Source organism: Rhipicephalus microplus, chromosome 2, assembly GCF_043290135.1.
Source record: "Rhipicephalus microplus isolate Deutch F79 chromosome 2, USDA_Rmic, whole genome shotgun sequence".
Taxonomy (NCBI): domain Eukaryota; kingdom Metazoa; phylum Arthropoda; class Arachnida; order Ixodida; family Ixodidae; genus Rhipicephalus; species Rhipicephalus microplus.
In genome coordinates, this window is record NC_134701.1 from 204,211,574 (window position 1) to 204,235,184 (window position 23,611).

The window sequence follows — 23,611 nt, forward strand, 5'->3', positions numbered from 1 at the left end:
TCACCTGAATGTATTTGCGCAGATGAGTATGTGGTGACGACTGACGGGCAGCTCTACATCCGGGAAGCGCGCGACGCTGAAGAACTGCTACGCTACCGGTGCCACACCGAGAACACGCTCACGCGTCGGAAGAAGACAAGTTCCAACTTTGTACGCCTGCTTCTGAGGGGTAAGATTGCTCGGTCTCCTACCACGAGTATGCTCGTTTGTTTGTCTTTCAAGAACAGTGGCACGTACCCACTCTGCGAGATTGGCCAAGAATGAGCAGTTGCTTAGCCATTCTTTCATCCTTTTTTCGTTCAGCTCTGCGCACTCTTTCTTGTCAGAGCTACATAACGGTATGTAACAACTCGAAAGCCTAAGTTCTTCCGACGACTGTTGTTTGGCTTCATCTATTTTCATCGACCTAATTATTTTTGGCGAGAACCTTATATGTATCTTAAGGAGATGTACTACTTGAACGAAAGCCGGCCTGAGCGGGTCTGCAAAGAGTGACGAGTAGCAAAAAAATATGACGTGACATGGTCTAAATGACCCTCGAATCCAGTGGCCAGCCCAACGACCATTATTGTCAAGTGACACACCCAAACAAAAGTTCGTTCTCCTTACTCAAATATTCCTCGAATGTAGGGTCGAAACGGACAGTATACTAATACACATGAGGTCTACTATCACTTACCTCATATTCACAAAAACTGTCGCACACAATCCTACTCAAATACAAGTACGCTTTGCTTTTTTTTTTCCTGGGGTGCTTTTTTCTAGACCATTTAATAAACTCGATAGAGTTCCATAGAGTGGTCCTAATTGATCCCTTGTATGTCTTTTTCGTATGTTACCTCCTTTTTATTCTTCTATATTTTCATTCCTTGATCGCCTTTCTGTCTGCATACAATAGCAAACCGTAAGCGCGTCCACAGCTTCCACCTCCTCTTCCTCTTACATGCAGAGTACGAGCAGTACATGGAGGGTGTCTAACCACGTACTTGAAACAACTTTTAGCAAACGTTCATTAGCAAGAAATAGAAAAAAAACTTCTGTAACGCACTTCGTGTAGATTACGAAGCGAGAACTCACATAATTGCAAAGAATGGTAATTTTGCCATGACGTCTACACATAACGGCAAATCAATAGAAGTAAAAATATTCTCGAAGAACAACTCATGAATTGGGAAAAATATATCTTGCGTTCGCTTGCACCGCACGGCTCGAAAAAAATCTCAGCCGATTTTTCGCGTGGGAGGCTTTCTCGTAAATGAGCTAGAACCTGTTTTGCATTAAAAAAAGCTTTCTTCCCCAGGCGAGTTCAGACAGAACTAATTATTCATACAGCGAGTTTTTTACTTGTGCTGAGCGCTCACTTAGGGTATTGCGAAATATATTTAGTTATGTATTACATGAAATGTTCATCCTATTACATTTCATACTACGAATATTTTTGTGCATTTCTTGTCTTTTCAGGGACATGCCGCTTTTCGTATCTTCAGCTGCGCAAGCATATGTACTTGTAAACAGGTTTTCTGCCATGTGCAGTTTTGGTGTGTGTGTGTGTGTGTGTGCGTGCGTGTGTGTGTGTGTGTGCGTGTGTGTGTGCGTGTGTGTGTGCGTGTGTGTGTGTGTTTGTTGTTGACCTCCCCCCATGCAATGTGAGCAAAAAGTGTAGTGAGAAAAAATTTTCGACGTCTTCTCTAATTGCCCCTCAATAAAAATTGAGAGGTCGAAATCAAGGTGTATCTTTTCATTATCCCTCCCTCGCTATCCCCTAACAGAAAAAGCAAAATGGAACATCTTCTTTGTTAGTCAAAGCAATACTCTGTGCCATAAATTTTTAACGCCATATGCCGCGCAGTTCGCTAATGGCTCATGCACGGCGACACAGGCACACTCATGTATAATCAGGAATACACGTGTCCCATGCATAATTTATGGAAAAGGTTTGCGAAAGCTTCAGACAAGTGGGTAGACTTAGTAAAAATAAAGTAATAAAAATGATAGTGAAAAGAAAAGTCGTATTGAGCCGAGCTCATCCACCAAGTCGCTTTCAACGTCTCATATTAAACAGGTACTACACAATATGTATAATTGTCGCCTAGCTGTTATTTGTCTATTTATGGAAGTCTTTTGAAACTCGAATGCATTTAAAAAGTTTGAAAGAATAGTGAAACGTAAGCACGCCTACCACTGGCATAATTTTATTTTAGTTCATCTAAATATACATGCAGGGTTCTTTCATAACATGGTCGTGGACCATGTATACGAAGACAGAACAGGTACCAGTTCAGCTCTTTCTGAGCCAGTCTTCTCACAGACGTCCTATCTGTTGAACTCCTCGTCCTTTCCACTGCCGTCTCTCTCTTTCTTTCGCCACTACGTAGGAGTTAGTGTCTCCCGCAGATCGTTCCTGAAACGAACATCAGTCAAGCCAGGTGTCAGGCACCTGTGTCCCAGTGACAGTGACACGGATGCTCTATTTCCACGCTTGTTGGAAGACAAACGAGCCTCGTTTTCTGGACGCCATTTAGAAGCTTGTTTGTAAATCTCAGCTTTAGCTCACAGAGCGAGTATATTACTATACATTTTGCCTCTCTATTATTTACTCCTTGATGAAACAAAGTTATGGATTGTTTCTTAAAGTATCGATCACAATGGAAGCCCCTCGTCCACAATATCTTTTGAATAAGGCATTAATAGAAAAGCATCAATAAAAAGGCCTCTTGAGCAGCGCTTCAGAACTCAAAAAGGGCATACTGTACTCGCCAGAATTATGACTGCGTACAAGTGGGTGCCACCGCATTTCGTGTTTGATAACTCTTGTAATATATTTTTCGAACACCACTCTCACATCAGGAATTCTACTTTCAATTATTCAAGTATTTCTATTCGTATTTATAAAGCATTTCTAATTTTCAAGTATTTCTAATCGAGTGTGTTTCTAGAAAATTTTCAATAGTGGGATTAAAAACGGTCGATTAATACGGCAGCGCTGTGTTATTTTCCAAAAAACCTTATAATAAATGTGTCTGAATTATTGGATGAGAACGCACTGCGCTTTTCTTCCCACATCCGGATAAATAATTACCATCTGTATAGTTTGATAGTAAACTAATCGTCCCTCATTAAGCAGCGTATTCGGAGCAAAAGGATGATTTTACTGAAGACCAATAAGGGCCACAAGAGAAGCGTAAGCACTCCAATCCAAATTTGACCTATAGCTCAGAGAGAAATGGTGCGACTGGGAAAGAATGGCCTTCTTCTCTAACAGTGGTCCGGTCCTAAAAAATGGCGCTGGTCATCGGAGCCCTCTATTGACTTCGTATAGAAGAATATTTCCTCTATATTTTGTTTATGTTCACAAGAGCCAACAAGACGTCCGCCGCGGTATGCCATTGTTAAGGTGCTTGGCTGCTGACCCAAAAACTTGCGGGTTGGATCACGCCCGCAGACGTCGCATTTCAATGGAGGCGAGATACTGGAGGCTTGTATGCTATGCGATGTCAGACCGCATTGAAAAACGCCAGATAATATAAATTTAAGGAGCCCTCCACAGCGGCCTATCTCATATTCACATGGTCGTTTTACGGTGTTAAACCCTAAATATTGTTATAACCAACGAGAAAAAGCAGGTGTCGTCAGACACTATGAATCATAAAACAAATATCACAATTGGTTGTTGTCGTCGTCTCATCTGTGTCCCCGTTTTCTTGCACTTTTTTTATTATGATCTAGAAATTCTTTCAACATTTTTTTCTATGTCACTTTTATGACTTTGGATACTGAAAGTATGATCCAAACAAAGTACAAGCGTGTTCTGTGTAGGAACAGTGCTGTAAGACATGACCAAACGAAGTCACATGGTGGTAGGCAGCCTGAAAAGTAAACAATGCATTGAAAGCGTACTCTGTTTTCATCGCCGGTGGAGCTATTTTGGGAAACATTCTAGTGCATTTGGTATAAAATAAAAGCACGCGAGAAAACTGGGACAATTTTAGGATACTGATAAATATACGAAAGGTTTTCTCCGAAAATTCAGCTCGGGGGTGGTGCAGCTCACTCTTCAGGGCAATATGCATGCTAAAGACACGAGTGCAGTTGTAGATGAAGTATCTGGTAGAGTATTGAATTATTTTGCATTGCAGAGCCAGTGACGATGCAGACGCCGTCCATCGTTTACCGAAGTAGCAGGGTACAGAGCGACCCAGGCCAGCCCGTTGACTTACTCTGCGTCGCCGAAGGTTTTCCGGTTCCTGGTTACAGGTGGGCACTGTGCAGCACCATGCTATTGTCATAGAGCCAAGACAGAAAAGTGTAGTTAAGTTACCAAAATGTGGCATCAGTGTTAACTTTTTTGTCGTATTGGGTTCATCTTTACTCGGTGAATGTATTCTGTACGTTGAAGAATTAGATATCAAGTTGTTCACTTGATCGTGTTCAAAATAATGTGTTTAAAAAGGTCCGATTGTGTTTAAAACTCATAAAAAAGCACTCTCTACAAAATATGCTACATCATCTTGTGTTTCCGGATGAATCAGGTGTTGCTCGCGGCAAAATCTGCCGTGTTCATTGTGTTTTATGAATTTACACTGGTTGGCTGAACATGTAATAACACATCGCAGCTGCAATGCAGAAACAGCTCAGTGGCGCTTTGAGAAACCCTCCGGTGGAAAGAAGGGGATCTTTGATCAGCAGCTCTCATGTAGCCACAGCCTTTTCTACACATTGAATGAACAAAACTGTCAAGTGTCTTCATACAGCCATTCAAATGCACTGAAATGCCAAAGGTGGCTAAAGAGAAGTGATATTTTTGACGAAAGCAGTGCGATAGTGTCCGTAAATTGTACTGAAAAAAAAAAGGACTGACAATTGTTCGGAGTAATCCGTTTGTATGTATTGATTAATACGGCTTCTGAATTCATGTCGAAGGGTTATCCAAGGCTGGGAAGAAAAGGAAGTTGTAACATTTTTGCAAATATAAATAGTTCTGAGAATGAAAAACCATAATATAACCTTGGTTCAGAAGAACTCCGTGGCGCAAATACCCTTCATTTTGACATCTGTTTCTCTATCTTGAGTTTTTTTTTGCTCGCTAAACGTCCTCAACCATGCACTAGCTCGATCATTCGAGCAAACTCATATGCGTACAGCCTTTCGTTGCGAGCAATAAGACCAATTGTCAAATAGGGGACCAAATTTAATTTGGTGCCTTAAGAAAATGCATTCGCACCGACGTTGTTCGTGCTTGAGCAATGAACCGGGGGCAATTTTTATTGCTTCTGAATTGATTACTCACCGAAGGTCCTCTCGATCATCCATATCTTCGCCTAATTCTCAGCATGATTTTTCGCCGATGATGCTCAAAACTTCGTCTCTGTCGTCTTGCAGCAGCGAAGTGTGGCCAACCGTGCAAGTAAGTTTGAGAAAAGCTTTGCTTCTTTTTTTTAGGTAGTTCGTCCGAGTTCTTCCTTAATCTTTATTTCTGCCAGGTAGATTATAGTGTCAAGAATGTTTCGTGATTATATCTAGGTTGGTAGTTTCATATTGCGTATAGGCTCATATGAAAACATAACTATTGATTTTATTTATTTGAGACATACTGCATATCCTAACGAGGATTTACTCAGGAAGGGCATGCACAAAATAAACATATACAAGAGTGTTCGATTCCCAACTAGCAATTTTGTGAATTAACAAGAAAGTTGCACGTAAAGTTTAACAAACACACTTGAAAAGTAAAAAAAAAATGTCCAAAGGTTGCCATGCACGCAGCAGCAAAAGGCGTCATAATGATAAAGGAAGGATATACATAGGTGACGTGTGAATCACCGTTACAGAACGAAAATGATGTCATTGCATAACGTAAGATGGTATGGTTTGTATATGCAAAGAGTTTGAGAAACACATAGGTAGTTTTCAAGAAATGACAAGAAGTTATATTCGTTATTACAGGTAGCTATGTATGTAGGCAGACTAATACATAACTTGATGGCTTGTGGAAAAAACAAGAATTTAAAATAGTCAATTTTGAGCCTGTATTCTTCAAGAAATTGCGCGTGATTATGACGAGAAGGCCTAGTTTCTGAATGAGATAGGTATTTTTTCCTATCAATACGAAGCTTATTGTGAAAAAACTGAAACAGCCTTTTCTGGTGGGCAATTTGGGCATGGTAACGGAGCGCCAGTATTCCTGATTCTTGCATAAATGCGAAAGGGGAGTCAGATGTACGATATTTACTAAAAATAAACCTGACTGCTTTCTTTAACGCGTTTTCAAGTTTATTTATAATGTTTATTTATTTTTGTAGATGGGAACCAAACGACGTTAGAGTACTCAAGCATTGGTCGGACAAATGTGTTATAGGCAAGTAGCTTCGTAGCGTGCGGTGCTGAATGGAAGTGGCTTCTTGTGAAGCCATTCTCTTGAGCCGTGGTCCATTCTCACGGTGGATTTTTTACTTGAAGCAGGGTTAAGAAAGCTGCAGTATGGTAGCGCCAAGAAAAGTCACGTTAGTCAAGTCTGTGTGCGCTGCCTAAGCTACATAACACAAAAGTTAGGGCGGCTACGCATTACAGGTGCGAAGACTGAAAGCAGCAAAACTGGTGGCTTTGCTGTCTTCTTTTGTCTCCTCCTCAACGTCCTCTCAGACTTCCATTCCCTCACTACTCCTTGCTGTTCCCGTTACTTCTACCAGGTTAACCTCCCTGCGTTTTCTTTTTCATCGATATCTTTCTGTTCTATCCTCCCCATCTTTTTCTTCTTCCACACTCACACCTCCTTTCCCCACCTTTCTGCCATGTCATACTATATACACCAATAATGCTGTGCTTTCTTTCTCTGTTTCTCTATCTTTATTCGCTGTTTACTTCTGAAGCTTTCTCTTTTTTTGATTCCGTCGCTCTGTTTCTTTGTCTTTTTATCTCTCTTTTTCTCCTTTCCTCGCGTTCATGCGCACACCGACTCAATCATAAGGTCCTTATGGATGCTTATTCTGCTAACGGGCAGGTGTAGCCGAGTGGTTGACGCCGATTGGTTACAAGGGGTTTAAGCCTTGCGAGATATTTTTGGTACAGTTAGTTATTTTCCTCCTCTTCCCGGTTCTCTTCTACTATCTTTCTTATATCCTTTAAAATGGTACGACGCTGAGCGAGTTGGTGTTGCATATTTAAAAGTGAACTGCAGCGTAGTAGTAATGAGATCGAAAAGAATAGCAAATCGTGCTAACGTCTCAGCGCTCGTGTTGTGTCTAGTTCTTTTCAATGCCCTTGTTATGACGCTGCAGTTCACATTAAGGAAAAAAAGTCACAGCTTTGCCACAAAGGCGAAGCAATGAACGCGATAGCAACAAATATGAAGGTCACGCGCCGCATGGCAAGCAGATCGAAACGCGCACCGCGTTTCTCACGCACAAAGTACGCACAAAACCTACTCTCTACAGATTAAATTGAATAGGCGTCACAGACGTTACTTCGCTGTGTCTGAACAGCGTGCTCTTTTTGCGAGTGGAGGCTGTGAAATGATTGCAGTGACCTTTCTGCGCCCGGTAACTACAACACAATCGTTCCGACGAAACTCAAAAGCTATCGAAGACGTACGATTTTTCCTACTACAAGATAAGGGCGCGCGATCAAGTGTAAACTTCCTTATTCTCTACGCGGGCCAAGTTACGCGTGAAAGATGAGATCAGCCGCTAAAACCCCTTGATATTGGGCTTTATCCGCCGCGTGCTGACTGCGCCATCTTGCTGATAATGCTGAAAACATATAGTTCTCCCACGAGATGCCCGCTAACAGCGGTAAGGGGTAGATATGAATAGCTGGCCGTTTGAACGTCGGAGGAAGTACCTCTCGGTGGCTCAGTGGTTAACGCCTCGCATTCACGACGCGGTGGTCCCGCATTCGATTCCAAGTACCGGAGTCATTCTTCTAAGATTCTTAAAGAGGATAGTTTTTCTTGCGTGCGTTTTCATATATATATAAGTATACATATACGGTGCAAGACGTCGACGCCCACGCCAACGCCGGTGGCGAAATGCAGCCGAGAGGGTCCATTCAATTGATATCGCGATAAAATGTATCCTTCCTCCGACGCGTTGCTAAGCAACACGCAGTGACGTCTTCTCCAGGTGCAGTTTATCCAACGCCAACGGTCCAATCTGAAGCTTAAGCAGCTGCTTTCCTGCAGTGAGAAACTCGAACAGTCGTGCCATCTCTATTCCAGCTGGTACAAACGCAACGGACAACGGATGGTGCCTCTAGAGCCCAGCATGGACGTTCGGCAGGTCGCTGGCGTGCTGCACTTTCGCGAGGCGGAGGCTGACGATGCCGGCACATACGTCTGCCTCGCCTCTAACAGCGTTGGCGAAGCTCAGGTCGACTTAGAACTCGTCGTCACTCGTGAGTATATGCTCTCTGTAAAAGCGGGCTCATTTGGACTGGCAGGTTCACAGATGCTTAAAAACCAGCGCAAAAAGAGGCCAAATTACAGCGCCATAGTCTGTATCGTCCCTCGATTGACCTCTTTTTGCGCTGTTTCTTGAGCAAGTAAACATATGCTCATTGTATATTCCCAAGTGCGTGAGGAGGCCTAGGCGACATGGCTGGTTCATAACTGGTGCCATTCGGGTGGTGCCTCAGAGTTTTTAGTGGATGACCGAAGAGCAGGAGACGCTAAAGAGCACTATGATGATGACTTCACAAAAATTATATTCGGCGTTCAGACAACTTTTTCGCCTACATTGAACCACGTTTTTAGTAACTTGTCGTATGTAATGTAATGTAAAGTGATGTATGTATGTATGTATGTATGTATGTATGTATGTATGTATGTATGTATGTATGTATGTATGTATGTATGTATGTATGTATGTATGTATGTATGTATGTATGTATGTATGTATGTATGTATGTATGTATGTATGTATGTATGTATGTATGTATGTATGTATGTATGTATGTATGCATGTATGTATGTATGTATGTATGTATGTATGTATATATGTATGTATGCATGTACACATACTACGTACGCACAGTACTCATGCATTGAAGTTGGACACCAGGAACGCGTGGCCGCCGGCATAGATAGCGCAGATCGTGGGTGGTCGTGGAACCAAAGTGTTCTCATGTGGTATAGTTTGAGGGGAAGAACATGAGCGCGTGAGAGAAACAGACAGACCATAATCTCGGTGTGAGGATCTGTGCGGTAGAATTGCGATTGATGTGCACGATATGGTCACAATTAACGGATTGTGCTTAATCTTGTATTGTTCTTCTTGTTTATTTCTCAGCTAAGCCTTGGGTCACAGTCACCCCAGCACACGTGAGGGCCGAAGTGGGGCACGCTGCTGCATTTCGCTGCAACGCATCCGGCCTGGACTGGGGTTTACTGGACGAGACGAGCCTCGAATGGCGACACAATGGCCGACGGCTGATGCCGTCCACTCAGAAAGGTGCCGGAATGGGCCGCTCCCGCGTTCTGCACCTTCCTTCGATCCGGCGTCAAGACCAAGGAATGTACCAGTGCTTCGTCCGTCTCTCTCCCAAGCAGACTGTCCAAGCCGCTGCAGAGCTGATTGTTGGGGGTGAGAGTCAATGTTTTTCTTCATCAACTGTCTACGAACATATTTACATCGGTCTCTAGTGTTCTCTTTCGCTGTTTTTTATTACTAACACGTGTTTTTGTTTGATTATTAAACTTAATGCCCGACTGTTTCAGTATTCTTATTATGTTTTAGGGAACGCAATGGCACCGTCATATATCACACCAACTATGGATGCGTTTTGGATCGGTATACAGGTCGCACTTAGATGCCGCTTAGCTCTGTCATTTATTGGAGTGATCCTAGAGCATTCACGAAGCATACGTCTATTAAATCGCATAAAGAATACGTCTCCCTCTCTCCATCTTCAAAACTGCTTCATCCCTATCCCCAGTGTAGGGTAACATACAGGTCATTCTAGACTGCTTAACATCACTGCCTTACCTTTCTCTGCTAATACCTCTCTCTCTCTCTCTCTCTCTCTCTCTCTCTCTCTCTAAGGTTTTATCGATTATTTATTATACTCAGCGGTTATTGATTAGCGGAGCAGATAAACTTTGACATAAAGCAAGCTACAATTGAAACAGTGGAGAAAACCATTTGAAATGTGCATTTAGTTACACAGTGGAAAGCACTCTCTCGCATCACTTCCACGGTAGAAAGTTGTGCCCAAATTTTTGTACAGACATTTTCTTTGTTTTTCATGTATTTAACTGCTTCTTTTCAATACGTCCTCACTTTGCAGTCTGTCCCCTTTCTTGAGTGTCCTTTGTTTTATTCCGTAGATGCACTGTTTATCTCTTCTCTAAAGAAAAAAAAGAACATTGCGGCAAAGTACCCCGAATGTCAGAGCACAATGATCGCTCATAAAAACATGCTGCACTGCTGACTACGAAAGCTCAAATATATAAGTAGGAAGCGGTGACTTAGGGGAAGACTTATGTAAAGGGGCATGGAGAGACCGGAAGCTATGTTATTTTATCACAAAATAATTCTGCATATGCCTCTTATGTCGACTTGCCTGTGTTATACGGAATCTATGCGGGTTACAAACTCAAAAATAGTACTGAAATATTAAACAATACCATGAAATACACCTTTTACTCTCAAGACTAGAACGCTAACAGAAAAAGAGCAGAATAAAGTCATCAACAACAAAAAAAGAAAAAAAAACCTTATGTAACAATGCTGCGTATCCGTTCTGATGTTCAGGAGCTCATTATCGAATGAGCCGACTCCAAGTCAAATAAAAAAGTTCGAATGCGGTCGTTTATATCGTTCTTTCTGTTCCTTTACACTGTTGCGGCTAAGGGGGCCCACCACAATAAAGAAAAGGAAGAAAGAATGAAAGGGAGAAATGAAAAAAAAACGTTTGTTTTTATTTCCCCATAGTTTACAATGATTTAAAATTGACCGACGATGCGGAATGCGACGTCTGCTGCACCAAAGAAGACATCGACCATCTGATATGTCATTGCCCTCGATTTGCCTCTGAAAGACAGAAGCTTTCGGATGCAATGCGACAATTGGACGATCGGCCACTCTCTGTGCAGATGCTACTGGAACACCGTCATCGCCTTTCGTTGGCTCAAAAAGCAGTCAAAGCTGTCTTGTGCTTTTTGAGGACTACGGGCCTCTGTGACCACCTTTAACTTTTGTGTAGTGCCACCGCTGCATACGCGCCAGCCGATTGACTGACAATCCCCCCTTTTTTTTCTCTCTCTTTCTCTTCTCTTTCCTCTCTCTCTCATCTTTATGTCCCCTTCCTATTCCCCCAGCGTAGGGTAGCAAACCGGGCATGTGCCTGGTTAACCTCCCTGCCTTCCCTCTTGTTGTTTACCACCACCACCACCACCACCACCAAGATGTTTCTCCATGGTTTACAAGTACTTGCTTCTGCGCGATAGGCTACCTAATTGAATTTATTAAACATTTACGCTTAACATAACGGTATATAATAAGCATATCGCTATTGTACTGCTCATATTATACTCCATGTTTTCAGCTGTGTGTCTGAATTGCACCTTAAGTCCCGCAGTAACGTCGGAAAATGATCAATCGTTCATGAAAAAGCTACAGACCGCGAAGGCTCTGATTATCTCCAAGCTAGCGTTTCTCCATAAAATCGTAACATACACCTGAAGAACCTAATTTTTCTAATAGGCAACGAAACGTTGATTACGTTTTTATATGACACATTTAAAGTGTTTTCGAACTTAGCAAGCGCTGCGGGAACAGCACAATGTGGTTCTGTGCTAATAAAACTGATAATTGTTTTGTTTTTTGTCGGGCCCAATACAATAGTTGAACGGGCTTGTAGAACCACCAACTTCATTTTATTTTAGGAACCTGGTGATCAGTTGTTATATACTTGAGTAACAAGCAAGATAGCCTCCTAAAAGACGCGAGAAACAATATAAACGAGGTATATGTATATTAGCATAGACGTATTAGAACACACATTTAAAGAAGCTACAAGTAGAAAAGCTTTGCCTTAACTTAAACACTCATCCATGGGTACCCAGTACATTTTTTACAGCTTACGCCTTAGAAAAAGAAAGACTTGAACTTAGTCTTTTGATGTCTACGTAGAGGTTTCTAAGATGGCGTGTAGCAACGGGTCTGTAGCAACTACGTAATGCATATCTAGTCAATTGTTCTGAAGAATGAGCGGCCACCATGATCTGTTTTGTCACGTCCTTGCTGACAAAAGGCATTTTCGAAAGTTCCGCGACGACGCTAGTGAAAATGGTATTTTGCTAGTGATAAGAGCTTAAAGGCACAATCAAAAATCCTTGAATGAATGAATAAACTTCAATAAATGTCCGGAAGTTTCTTCCAGGCGAGACGGGGGGGGGGGGGAATCGCAGAAAAAAATGATTGCAAAAAAATACTTTAAAAAAAGAATGTTCGGTAATGGACTCACAGGCCATCGGAAAAAGGAGTGTTGATAAGAGAGACTACTTAGTAAAGTCTTCGCTAGCCCGCGAATATTATCTCACTCTCAGCAATCGAATGCCGGCATAAGTGCTCTTCCAGCGCCCTTTAGCGGATCTATATGTGCTGTATCTTCGAGAATGATGCGGTCCCAAATACAGCGGAAGCCATTTGTTTTAGTTGAGGATTCATGCTTCCTTCTTAAGATGGTTAATAGCTGGCTCCGATTGCTACTTTTCCAAGCTCTCGACATATCCAACGCAAAGCGTTTGCCATTATTTTGCGAGGCTCTATCCTGATATGCGTTTTGCGACTGGAAGGGCGCTAATGAACGTATAGCGTGTCCAAAACTATCTTATTCAGCTTCGCTGAAGGGCCCGAGAAGACTATCTGAACTTAATTTGTTTTCTTTACTTCAGTTTATTCCCCCATATATACGAGACAAACACGAAACACTCGCGTAACAAGTTTAGCTGCCCATTAAATTAATTGCTAGTATATTTATCTTATTGTATATTATTAATGTTTCCAGTTTGCCGGTGCACTAAAATGTATTTCTTTCTAACTTTCTTGTAGTGGCCTCACCCCCTTTACTTGAATCTCTTCCTAACATCTCCTCTGTAGGAAATAATTAGTGATAAATTGTTTTTACAAATCTGAATGGTAATGACATATTTACAGAATGCTCCTAACGAAACAAAATGTCGTGGTGTCTCTACGTGTAGACACTAACGTAAAAGTTTTGTTTAGAAAGTTCCTTCGCGAGAGCAATTTCTCCGCGAAAAGAAATGTGATGTTGCCGAAATTCATACCGAATATGACCGACCACTTTCTAACTTCTCTAATTTCGTTCCCGTTCCCAACGTTTGCAAATGCGACTGCTCTTAAGTTTTGCTTGTCGATTAGAATTGAGGAAGCGGAAATCTTATGAAAACAAATTATTATTACTTTTTTGCTATGGCACGCTATATGGTTTGATGTTGTGATCTCTTCTCGTATCATCTGTAATACACAATTCAGCCTTTCATTGTTGCCCCTAAGCAGAAATACCGTTATCTTCTACGCCTCCATCTCGTACAATCTAGTTCTCTAATTTCATCTGAGTAATTGTTTTCACCTTTTAAAAACATTTGTAGTGAGACATGCTATAGGTCTTTATTTCATTATCTTGTTAGTCTCAAACAATCAAGTGGATGACTGTCGTATTAGTGATGAGTCGCATCTTTTATTGAGCTCTTTTTGTTTTCTTCCTTAACACTATTTATTTCAGCCCTCACAGCACCAGTTGCTTTAGGCTATCTATCTATCTATCTATCTATCTATCTATCTATCTATCTATCTATCTATCTATCTATCTATCTATCTATCTATCTATCTATCTATCTATCTATCTATCTATCTATCTATCTATCTATCTATCTATCTATCTATCTATCTATCTATCTATCTATCTATCTATTTATCTATCTATCTATCTATCTATCTATCTATCTATCTATCTATCTATCTATCTATCTATCTATCTATCTATCTATATATCTATCTATCTTCAGTGTGTTCAGTGTGCATTATGTGCACTGTCATCTTCTTTCCTTCTCCCTTTCCATTCTTCAGATCAAGCACCGAAGCTCAAATCAGCCTTCGAAGAAACGACGGTACGCCCAGGAAAGCCCGTGTCGCTACGTTGCGTTGCGTCGGGGGATCCGCCTCCACGCATTACGTGGCTTCTAGACGGTGTGTGGCCCATCGATTCCAGACACGGCCGCATTCGTGTGCGAACCATTGGTGCGGAAGCTGGTGCTGGCCTGAGTGGCGCCGAGGTCTCCAGCACACTGTCCATCTCTTCGGCCGAGGTCCAAGATGGCGGATCGTACTCGTGCGAGGCGTCAAACTATGCAGGCGCCGCCTCGCATTCGGCTCGTGTCAACGTGTACGGATCAATCTACGTTCGAGCTCTGGGCAACCTGTCAGCGCTGGCTGCAGCGACTTTCTCAGTGCAGTGTCCATTCGGTGGTTACCCCTTTGGACACGTCTACTGGGAGAAAGGTGAAAGCAATTTGGATGTCGTCTCCCTTGTGTTAGCAGTACGCTGTGTTTAGAAAAGGTGTTTAAGAACTTCTTGTACCCTTCTCTAATCCCCCAGTGTAGGGTAGCCAACCGGATGTCTTTCTGGTTAACCTCCCTGCCTTCTCCCTTTTGTTGCTTCCTCCTCCTCAAGTTTTTTGTACCCGACTTTGGGAGAGCAGTGTGTCGTCTCGATTACAGGTGAACTGTAATGGTTAACTGAAGATTTATTGGAAACAGATATATGTGTTCACCAATATTGTTTTTAATAATTACCTAAAGTGTTTAGAAAAAGTGGTTACTGATTTAGAGTACTCAGTACTCTATAATGGGAGAGCTGAAAGCCGTCCTTTATATAGGCTTCACACTTGGTGAGGCGGCATCAAAAAAAATTGTGTGTTTAGAGAAATTCATTCTCACGAACAGTGATTATCAATTACAATTCAACAGAACATCGCGACGGAACACAACATGCACAGACACACCAACAATTGTCACAAAAAAATATCTTAAGTATGTATGCATTGCACGGTAAACGAAGAACACAAAAATTAAACGTACTACGTATATTTTGCGTACTTACATGTTATTTACTTGGTATTCGTGCCAGTACTAAATAAACATTAACCATTGTTAACAAAATGTTGTTAATGCTTTAGGGTACTTGGTACTCTACTATGCAAGAGCAAACAGCGGTCCCTTGGGCCTCACATTACATGAGGCTTTGTTAGCATTAAAGACCATAAGAGCCGTGGAACCTATACACAATCCGACACACGGAAATTCACAGTTAAAAAAATATTTCTTCCAACGTTTATTTTTTTATATACTATGACTTTCGGCCTGCAATGCGTCATGGGGTTGTTCGAATGCGTGCACAACGTGCTTGCTGTGTGTACTATAGTAGAAAAAGTCAAGATGGTTTACAAAGATTGGCACAGCAGTTAGCATCTCCGGCTGTTCATCATAATATTGCGTGTTAGTGTTCTTAAAAACAATAAATATCTTATAGCGAGTGAAAAGTTGTGGACCATCTCACCAGAGGGAACCCTCATGGGATGCGAAGCAGTGCGGTCGGTGTTCAACCGGTTGCAACGGGCGTAGACGTGGTGCTGGAAGAACGGTTTCACGCGAAACTCGGTGTACCATTCACACGAGTAAATGTTTACCTGAAACGCAAAGACAAGGAAGACGCGTTGGCTTTGGTTTAAGTTCAATCGAGGGTAAACGAGCCGAAAATAGTGATTCCACTCGACGTGTGGTCTAGCGTTGCGGGTGGTGGAGAAGATGAAGCGAGAGAAAACTGTGTTAAGAGCACTCTGCCACCATGGTTGAGAGCGGGTGGAGGAGCCGGCAGCTGCGGGCGCTGCGGCCGTGGGGCTATGGATGAGGGAGAGAGTGACGCTGGCGCACGTGCGAGGGAAATGTGTGAGTAAAGCGTAACGTCAACGCACGGCCTCGGGGTGACCAACTTGGCACTGCTCCGAAACCTGCGGCAACGAGAATGTGGTGCCGCGCGTCCGTACGGGCGCACGTGCTTACGTCGTCACACACGTGAGTCAAAGAGCTGCTTCGCATCTAAACTTATGGCAACAAAATTTCAACGTAGCTTCTTTACCTTTCGTAGCGCCTAGAGTTAACACGCATCCGTTTAGTGTGGCAACGAAGAATAACGAGACATTCTAGCAGGTAAGTAACTTATCGGAGCAATCAACGTTGATGTTACTGCTGACCTAGTCAATGCGAAACCTCGTATTCTTAAAAATGGTAATACCATATTTGGATACCGTGTTTTGTCCCACGTGGTGGTACAGTGGCTAAGGTACTCGCCTGCTGACCTGTAGGTCACAGGATCGAAATCCGGCTTCTGAGGCTGCATTTTCGATAAAGGCGTGAACGCTGTAGGCCTGTGGGCTGAGATTTGGGTTCACGTTATTGAATCCCTGGTGGTGAAAATTGGAGGTGCCCTACTCTACAGTGTCTCTGATATACATATGGTGGTTTTGCGACATTTAACCCCACCTGATATTGAATCAGTGGATATCGTGCTTTTTTAGAAAAAAGTGTGATGTAATGCTTTTTATTAGAGGTAAATGCTTTGTGCAATAAACAACGTTAGAAGAGTATTACACATATTTTAACATTCACGGTAGAAGAAAATTACACATATTTTACCATTATTCTTAAGTCTTATTGCCGATAAATTAGGCGCTAGATCTGTGGAGGATATCAATTGGGTTCGATTACAATTAGCTTTCATGCCGTTATGGATGTGGTAGCAACCATTGTAAATTCTAGAGTGCCTGAAAATATATAAGAAAAACAATGTTATCAGCCGTAATATATTATAATAAAAATATACTCATAACTGCAGTAGCACATTCCAATCAACATGATAGTTTCGACAATTTCACAGAAACCCGGTCACCGTTATCACGCAAATTTTAACAATGTTCCTAAGTTTTATTGCCCGCTATATTACGCCTTAGATCTGTGCCGGATATCAATGAGGTTCGATGGGAATTATCTTTCATGCAGCCGTGGCTGTGGTGGAAACCATCGTAAATTCTAGAGTGCCTGAAAGCCCGCTGTTTCAGAGATTCTGTGTTATCAACCGTAATCTGCTATTATAAATATTATACGCATGATTGCAGTTGCACAATCTAGTCATTTCGATAGTCTCCACCAGGTCACCGAAACTCACTTGCATTTCTGTGGATACTCGTGGGGGCTGTCCGCCATTGACATCAACGTCATGTTCTGAATAACGCTCAAAGCGACATCACCAGGAGCGTGGTATGTTCTATGTCAAAGTTAAATCGTGCAAGGTCCGGCCTCGGTGGCTGCTTGAGCAGAGAGGAAATGCTCTGCCCCGTCCTCCTCTGTGCGAAAGGCGAATATAGGTACAGGAGCTAGAGAAGGGGAGTGGGGGGTGGCTAGTTGCCTGCTTATAAAATGCTTGTTTTGCTTTACAGAGCGTGGTAACCCACGGCCACTAGCAGTTGCACATGTTTTATGGAGCAGATATGTAGCTGGCTCCTAGCTTTGTACTTGTTGTGCTTCCATAACAATGGTTGTGTTGAAGCTGTAGACAGCCCAAACTTCACTTCCACCCCCGCAGCACCCGCATTTCCAGAAGATGTGACCAAGCATGCTTTGTTGAACATTTCAACTTGTTTCATTGCATTCCCTGCTTGGCCCATGCGGCGAAATTGCCTTTCTGCACTACATTGCTATTTCTTTCCCTCTCTTCTTCCGGCATATACGCCACAGCTTAAAACAACTTTCTCGCATTGTTTTTGCTGTTTTCTACTATTGTGAAAATTGGACAGATGGTCGAAGGCTTCCCCTAAACCAGCGCCAGACAGTGTTCCCCAACGGAACGCTACAGATACAAGGAACTGATCGTGAGCACGACCAGGGCCAGTATACGTGCACCGTACATGGACCAGACTCACAGATCATTCACCGGACCATCTCACTGCACGTACGGAGTAAGTCTCATAGTATTGTTCAAGAAAAGAAAAGAGCTTTTAACTAAACCCCTTGGAAAAGGACCCATAAATGAGGCATACTGCTTAGCGCACCTGCTTATCAAATGTGAAAATTTTAAAGGGTTTTCATGTTCAAGTGTTATCTGTAAGATAAGATAAAGTTTCACACCGCCACTTAAACCAATGCACAAAACTGTCCTCGTGCGTGACAAGCTGATTACCTAAACTTGCTTATGTTTAGTTTCGTCCTCTTTTCGTCCTGCATATACGACAGACGTCTTTTTAAAACCTCTCGTTTTGTGTCATGAATATGAGTAATCAGGAATTAGGTAATAGTGAGGAAAAAGGAAGAAAATGGTTGGGTCGCTTATCCAATGTTGTGAAAAAGGTCGTGCGTGCAAAGCCTTGTGAGAACAGTTAGTTTCTCGCGACGATCAAGCGCCTTACGTGAGTTTTATTGATGGTTACAACTGGAACACTCTAAAGCTTCAGATATTCCACGCACAAAATCTATGGGGCACTAATACTGCATAGTGACATTCGAGTTGAATACGAAACAAAATTAGGAAAAATCACTACCCCAGCAAACCGTTTGCAACTTTCACCACTCCAGCAAACCGTATCCAACTTTCTCTGTAAAATGAAAGTCGGTATGAAATGCAATATCGAATATCAAAAATATGTTTTCACAAGCTCTATTACGACTAGTTATAGTAAAAGCACTGTAGCTGCTCCGGAAATTTGGCAGGCAGTTTTTTTTAATAAACTGCGATATAGCTTTTCTCTGAGAACGTGATAAATGCACTAGTAGGTATACGAGTATGCCTCCACCGGCAGCAGCAGTGATGTGTTAACTGGCGCACAAAATTTACATTCCTCAAATTCTCAGTGATACTAAATCGTGGACATTCAATATGATTTGTTTGTTTAGTAAATGTGTTTTTACTTGTGTAAGTTCCTTAGCGTCAGTATCTCGCAAAGGTATCCACAAAATTATAACTTCGGTGTGAATTTCTATGCTTAGCCACGCTTATTTCATCATGTCGAGTGCGCCAGCATATCTGCCTGAAAAGTGTAGTAAACGAATATTCAAATATGTCTAAAGAAAATGACAAGTTGCGTCGCTATCACTTGTCGAACAGACCATATGTCGAAACACTTGTGTAAGACACACGAAAGACACTTAGAATTGTCAAGGTTTTGTGGGGTCGTTCACTTGCTCCACTTTTTAAGTGGCTGAGAGACGGTCGCACAGACTGATCGTAAGGAAAAATGACTTGTTACAAAACTGTTCAAACGTGAACGGCGCATATCGAGATATTCGCGGCTCACATTACGGCTTCGAGCACATCGTCCGCGAAAGTTCTTGCTCAACTTGGCTGTATCTTCCAGACACGTTTTGCGAGCGTAAACCTCTCGGCCCCCATATGCACTTTGTGAAGCAGCTGCTGCCCTGGCTGTACTGTAGTCGCGGTGCGTGCCGCATGGTGACGCGGAGGTTCCTTGCCGAACCATCAAGAGAAGCTTCTCGCATGGGCACCATCCACGCTTCTCTTACCTCGCTCTATTTTGTTCCACATTTTTTTTACAGAATAAGCGCACTCTCAATGATGTGGACACATATATAAACGTACAGGGATTCCAACGTCTTCAGCAGCGAATGTGAGAGGACGTTGTGCTTGGCACTTAAAGCAGTTGGTCAGTGCTTCATTTTAGAGAAACCTCTTCCCCCCTCTCTCTTTGTGCTTTCTTAAAGCAGCCATACTCCTTCGACTGAGATTTTTTCTAATTTTACTGGTGGAAATACCCGTGACCTTCACTCGAGAGTGTCCGGGTGAAAAACATCAGCGAGAAGCAATATTGAAAATGTCACCTTACGTCTATCACCTACATTTGGGAGCGAAGAGATTATGATTTGTGCCGTTCGTATGAAAGCACTGGCCGAAAAGGAGGCCTGCCTTTTTGGCTTACACACGCAGCCTTGTTAGTCTAAGGGGGTAATATTAAGAAGGCCATACCTACGCGACGAGGTGGATTTGTGCTTTTGCATAACAACCCCAATTCAATATTTTCTCACACTAAGAAACCACAAAATGTTCATATAATTTAAATGCCCCATGAGAACACACAAATGCCTGGACGCCACCAAAATAAAAAAAAGAACACCACTTTCACAGATACGATGAAATGCAAGCCCGAGCAGGAATATTGAACTGAATAGTACTATTCAAAACATCGGAATATATGTAAAAAAATTGAAGGCACAAGTTATCGTGAATACACTAGATAAAAAAAGCTACAGCTTGACATTTTCTTTACGAGTTGAGGAAAATTGAAAGTAAAGCCTTTGCGGTGCCTCCGTAGTTATGGTACCTGGCTGCTGACACGAAAGTCACATATTCATACAGCACGGAACTGACCGCGTTTAGATGGAGTAAAAGCTCGAGAGGCTCTTGAATTGTGCTAGGTGGGTATATGTCTAAAATTCTCAGTTAGTCTAAACAAATCTGGGTCAGCTGTACTTCAGTGTCTGTCATAGCATGAGTCGCTTTGGGAGGTTAAACCTCACATACTAACTCACAATTTCCATAATAAAATGAGGATGGCAGTCGCCATTTGTATGTCTACTAACTCGTCCCTAATCGTAAATCGTAATTTTGTGCCCCGCCACGGTGGTCTAGTGGCTAAGCCTGTGGCTGCTCATGCGCAGGTCGCGGGATCGAATACCGGCTGCGGCGGCAGCATTTCCGATGGAGGCGCAAAATTTCATAGGCCGGTGTGCTCAGATTTGGTTGCACGTTAAAGAACCCCGGGTGGTCGAAATTTCCGGAGCCCTCCACTGCGGCGTCTCTCATATTCATATGGTAGTTTTGGGACGTTAAGCCCCACATATCAATCAATGGTAATTTTGCACTGTGCACATTTGCAATAGCTTTGCCAACTGATGAAAACATCAGTTTGATTACTTTTACAATTGACATCGCTCAGGAATCACTGAATCGTCGTTATTTGTTTTTCTTGCAGGCGGGCCGCAGATCACGCCATTCACTTTCCAGGCGAACTTGCACGAAGGCGTGCGCGCTGGACTGACGTGTTTAGTGCATGCTGGAGACCCTCCTATCCACCTGGAGTGGTTGCGTGACGGCAAACCGCTCGTGCCTGGTGCTCATCCCGACGTATCCATCATGACCGACGAGGGTGGCTTCGTGTCGACACTGACTCTGAAGCGTCTCTCGTCACGACAGAACGGCAACTACACTTGCAGGGCCACAAACCAGTACGCATCCGCCGAGCATTCCGCCGAGCTGCTCGTAAAAGGCGAGTGTGCCGTTCCGTTATACTAATGCTGTGAATGCCCTGTAAACTAATCCTTCCCTAATATTGCTCTTTATTTTTGTTATAGCTAGAAGTTTTAAGATGCACAATTGCATGATATGTTTCTTCGAGTATTCATCAACTAACTTTGAAGTCTAGTATCTTAAATATACTGCTCTTCGAAGAAATATTGAGCACTAGGTTTGCATAAACAAAATTTTACTGTAAGTAAACTTGGATAAATATGCTGTCATATAATAACATTAGCACGCAACCAGAGGCGTGGGCAGAATTTTTTTTTTTTTTTTTTTTGCGGGAGGCATTGCATTTTTGTTTTGGATTTTAGGAATTAGGGTTTGGGCAGATGGATGAGTCGAGCTTGATGAACTACCTGTCTGGCTCGCAGTGCCCCCTACGTGGACCATGGAGCCAAACGACACCACAGCCGTGTCTGGGCGTTCGGTCTACGTTGACTGTCAGGCTAGCGGCGTGCCTCAGCCTCACATCCGCTGGAAGAGCGCTTCAGGTAATCAGGCCCCGAAGCTGTGCACCTTTCTTCATATTTCGAAACTACAAAAGTACCATTAGTTTTTTAAGTTTCTTACATGAGCACCGTCAAAGCGTGGATCCTTTCTTACCACCTGCCTCGTCTTTTCAGAAAAATTTGTCACTCGCCTTGTCCCGTCACCCACAACGGTGTGACTTGAGGCGCGATATTTTTTATCAGCAGCCTTGTCTACCTTGGTGGTGTAGCGGTTGCGGTGCCTAATCACTGAAGCGAGGGTTTTGGGTTCTGATCCTGGCCGTGGCGGTTGCCTTTTGATCTAGGCGAAATGCTAAAGGTCCGCGTATTGTGTGACATCAGCGCACGTTAAACAACAGCAGATAGTCTGAATTGCCGGTGCCCTTCACTACTGTATGCTTCTTATGATATTGTAGTTTACGCACGTCGGATCTCGAATGTTAGTATCAATCAGCATTATTAGCGAAGGCTTCATCTTGCGGAACAATACGCGGTGAACGTCAAAGTGACAAGACCTGGAACCTAATTTTCAAAGACAGAAATTGGCGTGAATAAAATAAAGTTTTATTTCACTACCCAACTCAATTTCTCGTCAGCTCGATTTGCCAAAGTTTTCACGTGGGTTCTGCCACCTAATCACTGGTAATAACGAGGCCCTGGTTCCGCTAACTATTTTTTCTGAGATGAACGTAAAGCTACAATGTCATAAAGCGGCCACCGCGAGGGAGAAGGCTGACTGACGAGTCGATGAGTTACGTATTTTTCACCAAGGTAGATATTATCGCGGGCTAATTGTTATACGAGGTTCACCAATGTGCGAGGATGCGCCAAGGCCTACGCTCGCTTGCCCTAGAGTTTCATCTATTTCGAATCACCGAGGATTCTGCAAGTCATTAAGGTGGAATGCCGAAATTGTGGGACGAACATCGCCACGCACACCGGCCGCGATTACAACGTTAGGCGTTTAATTTTCTCGCTACCTCACACCCCGGTTCAGTCAACATGACGCCACATTCTTTCTCTATTTGTTAGGTAAACATATTGGGTCATTTGCAGCTTGAAAATACGTTAAAATACATGAAAAAGTAATCACCCCATGCTGAGACCAGATTGCTTGCTATAACAATGACAACTAACGCTTGCGAAAACTACATCACACGGTGCTTTTCACGGACGCATGCCACGTGTGATTACACAGTATCTCATCGTGGAAGTCTCTGTGCGAGTTCTCGGTGAATACCGTGTTTGCCGAGGCGACACGGGGAGGCGAAATGAAGATACGTTCAAGTGTTCACCGCAGGAGCAGGAAGTATGCAGCGACTTCTTCTGGAGCCATCTTCTTCTCTCGCCCAGCAAATCGCACACTGTGAAACGCGTTCACGCGCGCGTGTGCGCGAACATCTGAGAATGGCATTTTGAATTTACCTGACTTCGGGCTCGTTAATTCTTCCTCTTCTAGCCCGCTGAACTCGCTCCTGCCGAAGATTGCACTCGCTCTTCGTGATTCTGTTTCGCAAAGAGAACGTTGCTTGAAGGCTCGTTATTTGTGTGTTTTATTTATTTTATTTATTTATTCATAATACCCCTAAAGGCCCTCGTGAGAGGGTATTACATAGGGGGGTTACATGAGCAAAATAAACAATAAACGTCAAAAACGAGAAAAAAGTAAAAAAAAATTCAAATTAAATACAGACTAAGGTTGAGATATATGTTATAACTAGTAATTGGTAAAGACAGCAAAAAAT

The 23,611-nt window shown here is 42.8% G+C and overlaps 1 protein-coding gene across 2 annotated transcripts in view; it reads left to right on the forward strand.

Annotated features, from left to right (window-relative positions):
- LOC119169593 (cell adhesion molecule Dscam1) overlaps positions 1-23,611 on the forward strand; it is a 267,272-nt gene that overhangs the window by 204,783 nt on the left and 38,878 nt on the right. For both annotated transcript variants that reach the window (XR_012893886.1, XM_075887263.1), the window contains exons 4-11: positions 23-169; positions 4,137-4,254; positions 8,213-8,388; positions 9,282-9,575; positions 14,085-14,516; positions 17,867-18,028; positions 21,053-21,346; positions 21,750-21,869. Coding sequence is in view for 1 of the 2 variants with exons in the window: in XM_075887263.1 (XP_075743378.1) it covers positions 23-169; positions 4,137-4,254; positions 8,213-8,388; positions 9,282-9,575; positions 14,085-14,516; positions 17,867-18,028; positions 21,053-21,346; positions 21,750-21,869 (1,743 nt within the window). In the remaining variant the exon portion in view is untranslated. The remainder of the gene's footprint in view (positions 1-22; positions 170-4,136; positions 4,255-8,212; positions 8,389-9,281; positions 9,576-14,084; positions 14,517-17,866; positions 18,029-21,052; positions 21,347-21,749; positions 21,870-23,611) is intronic.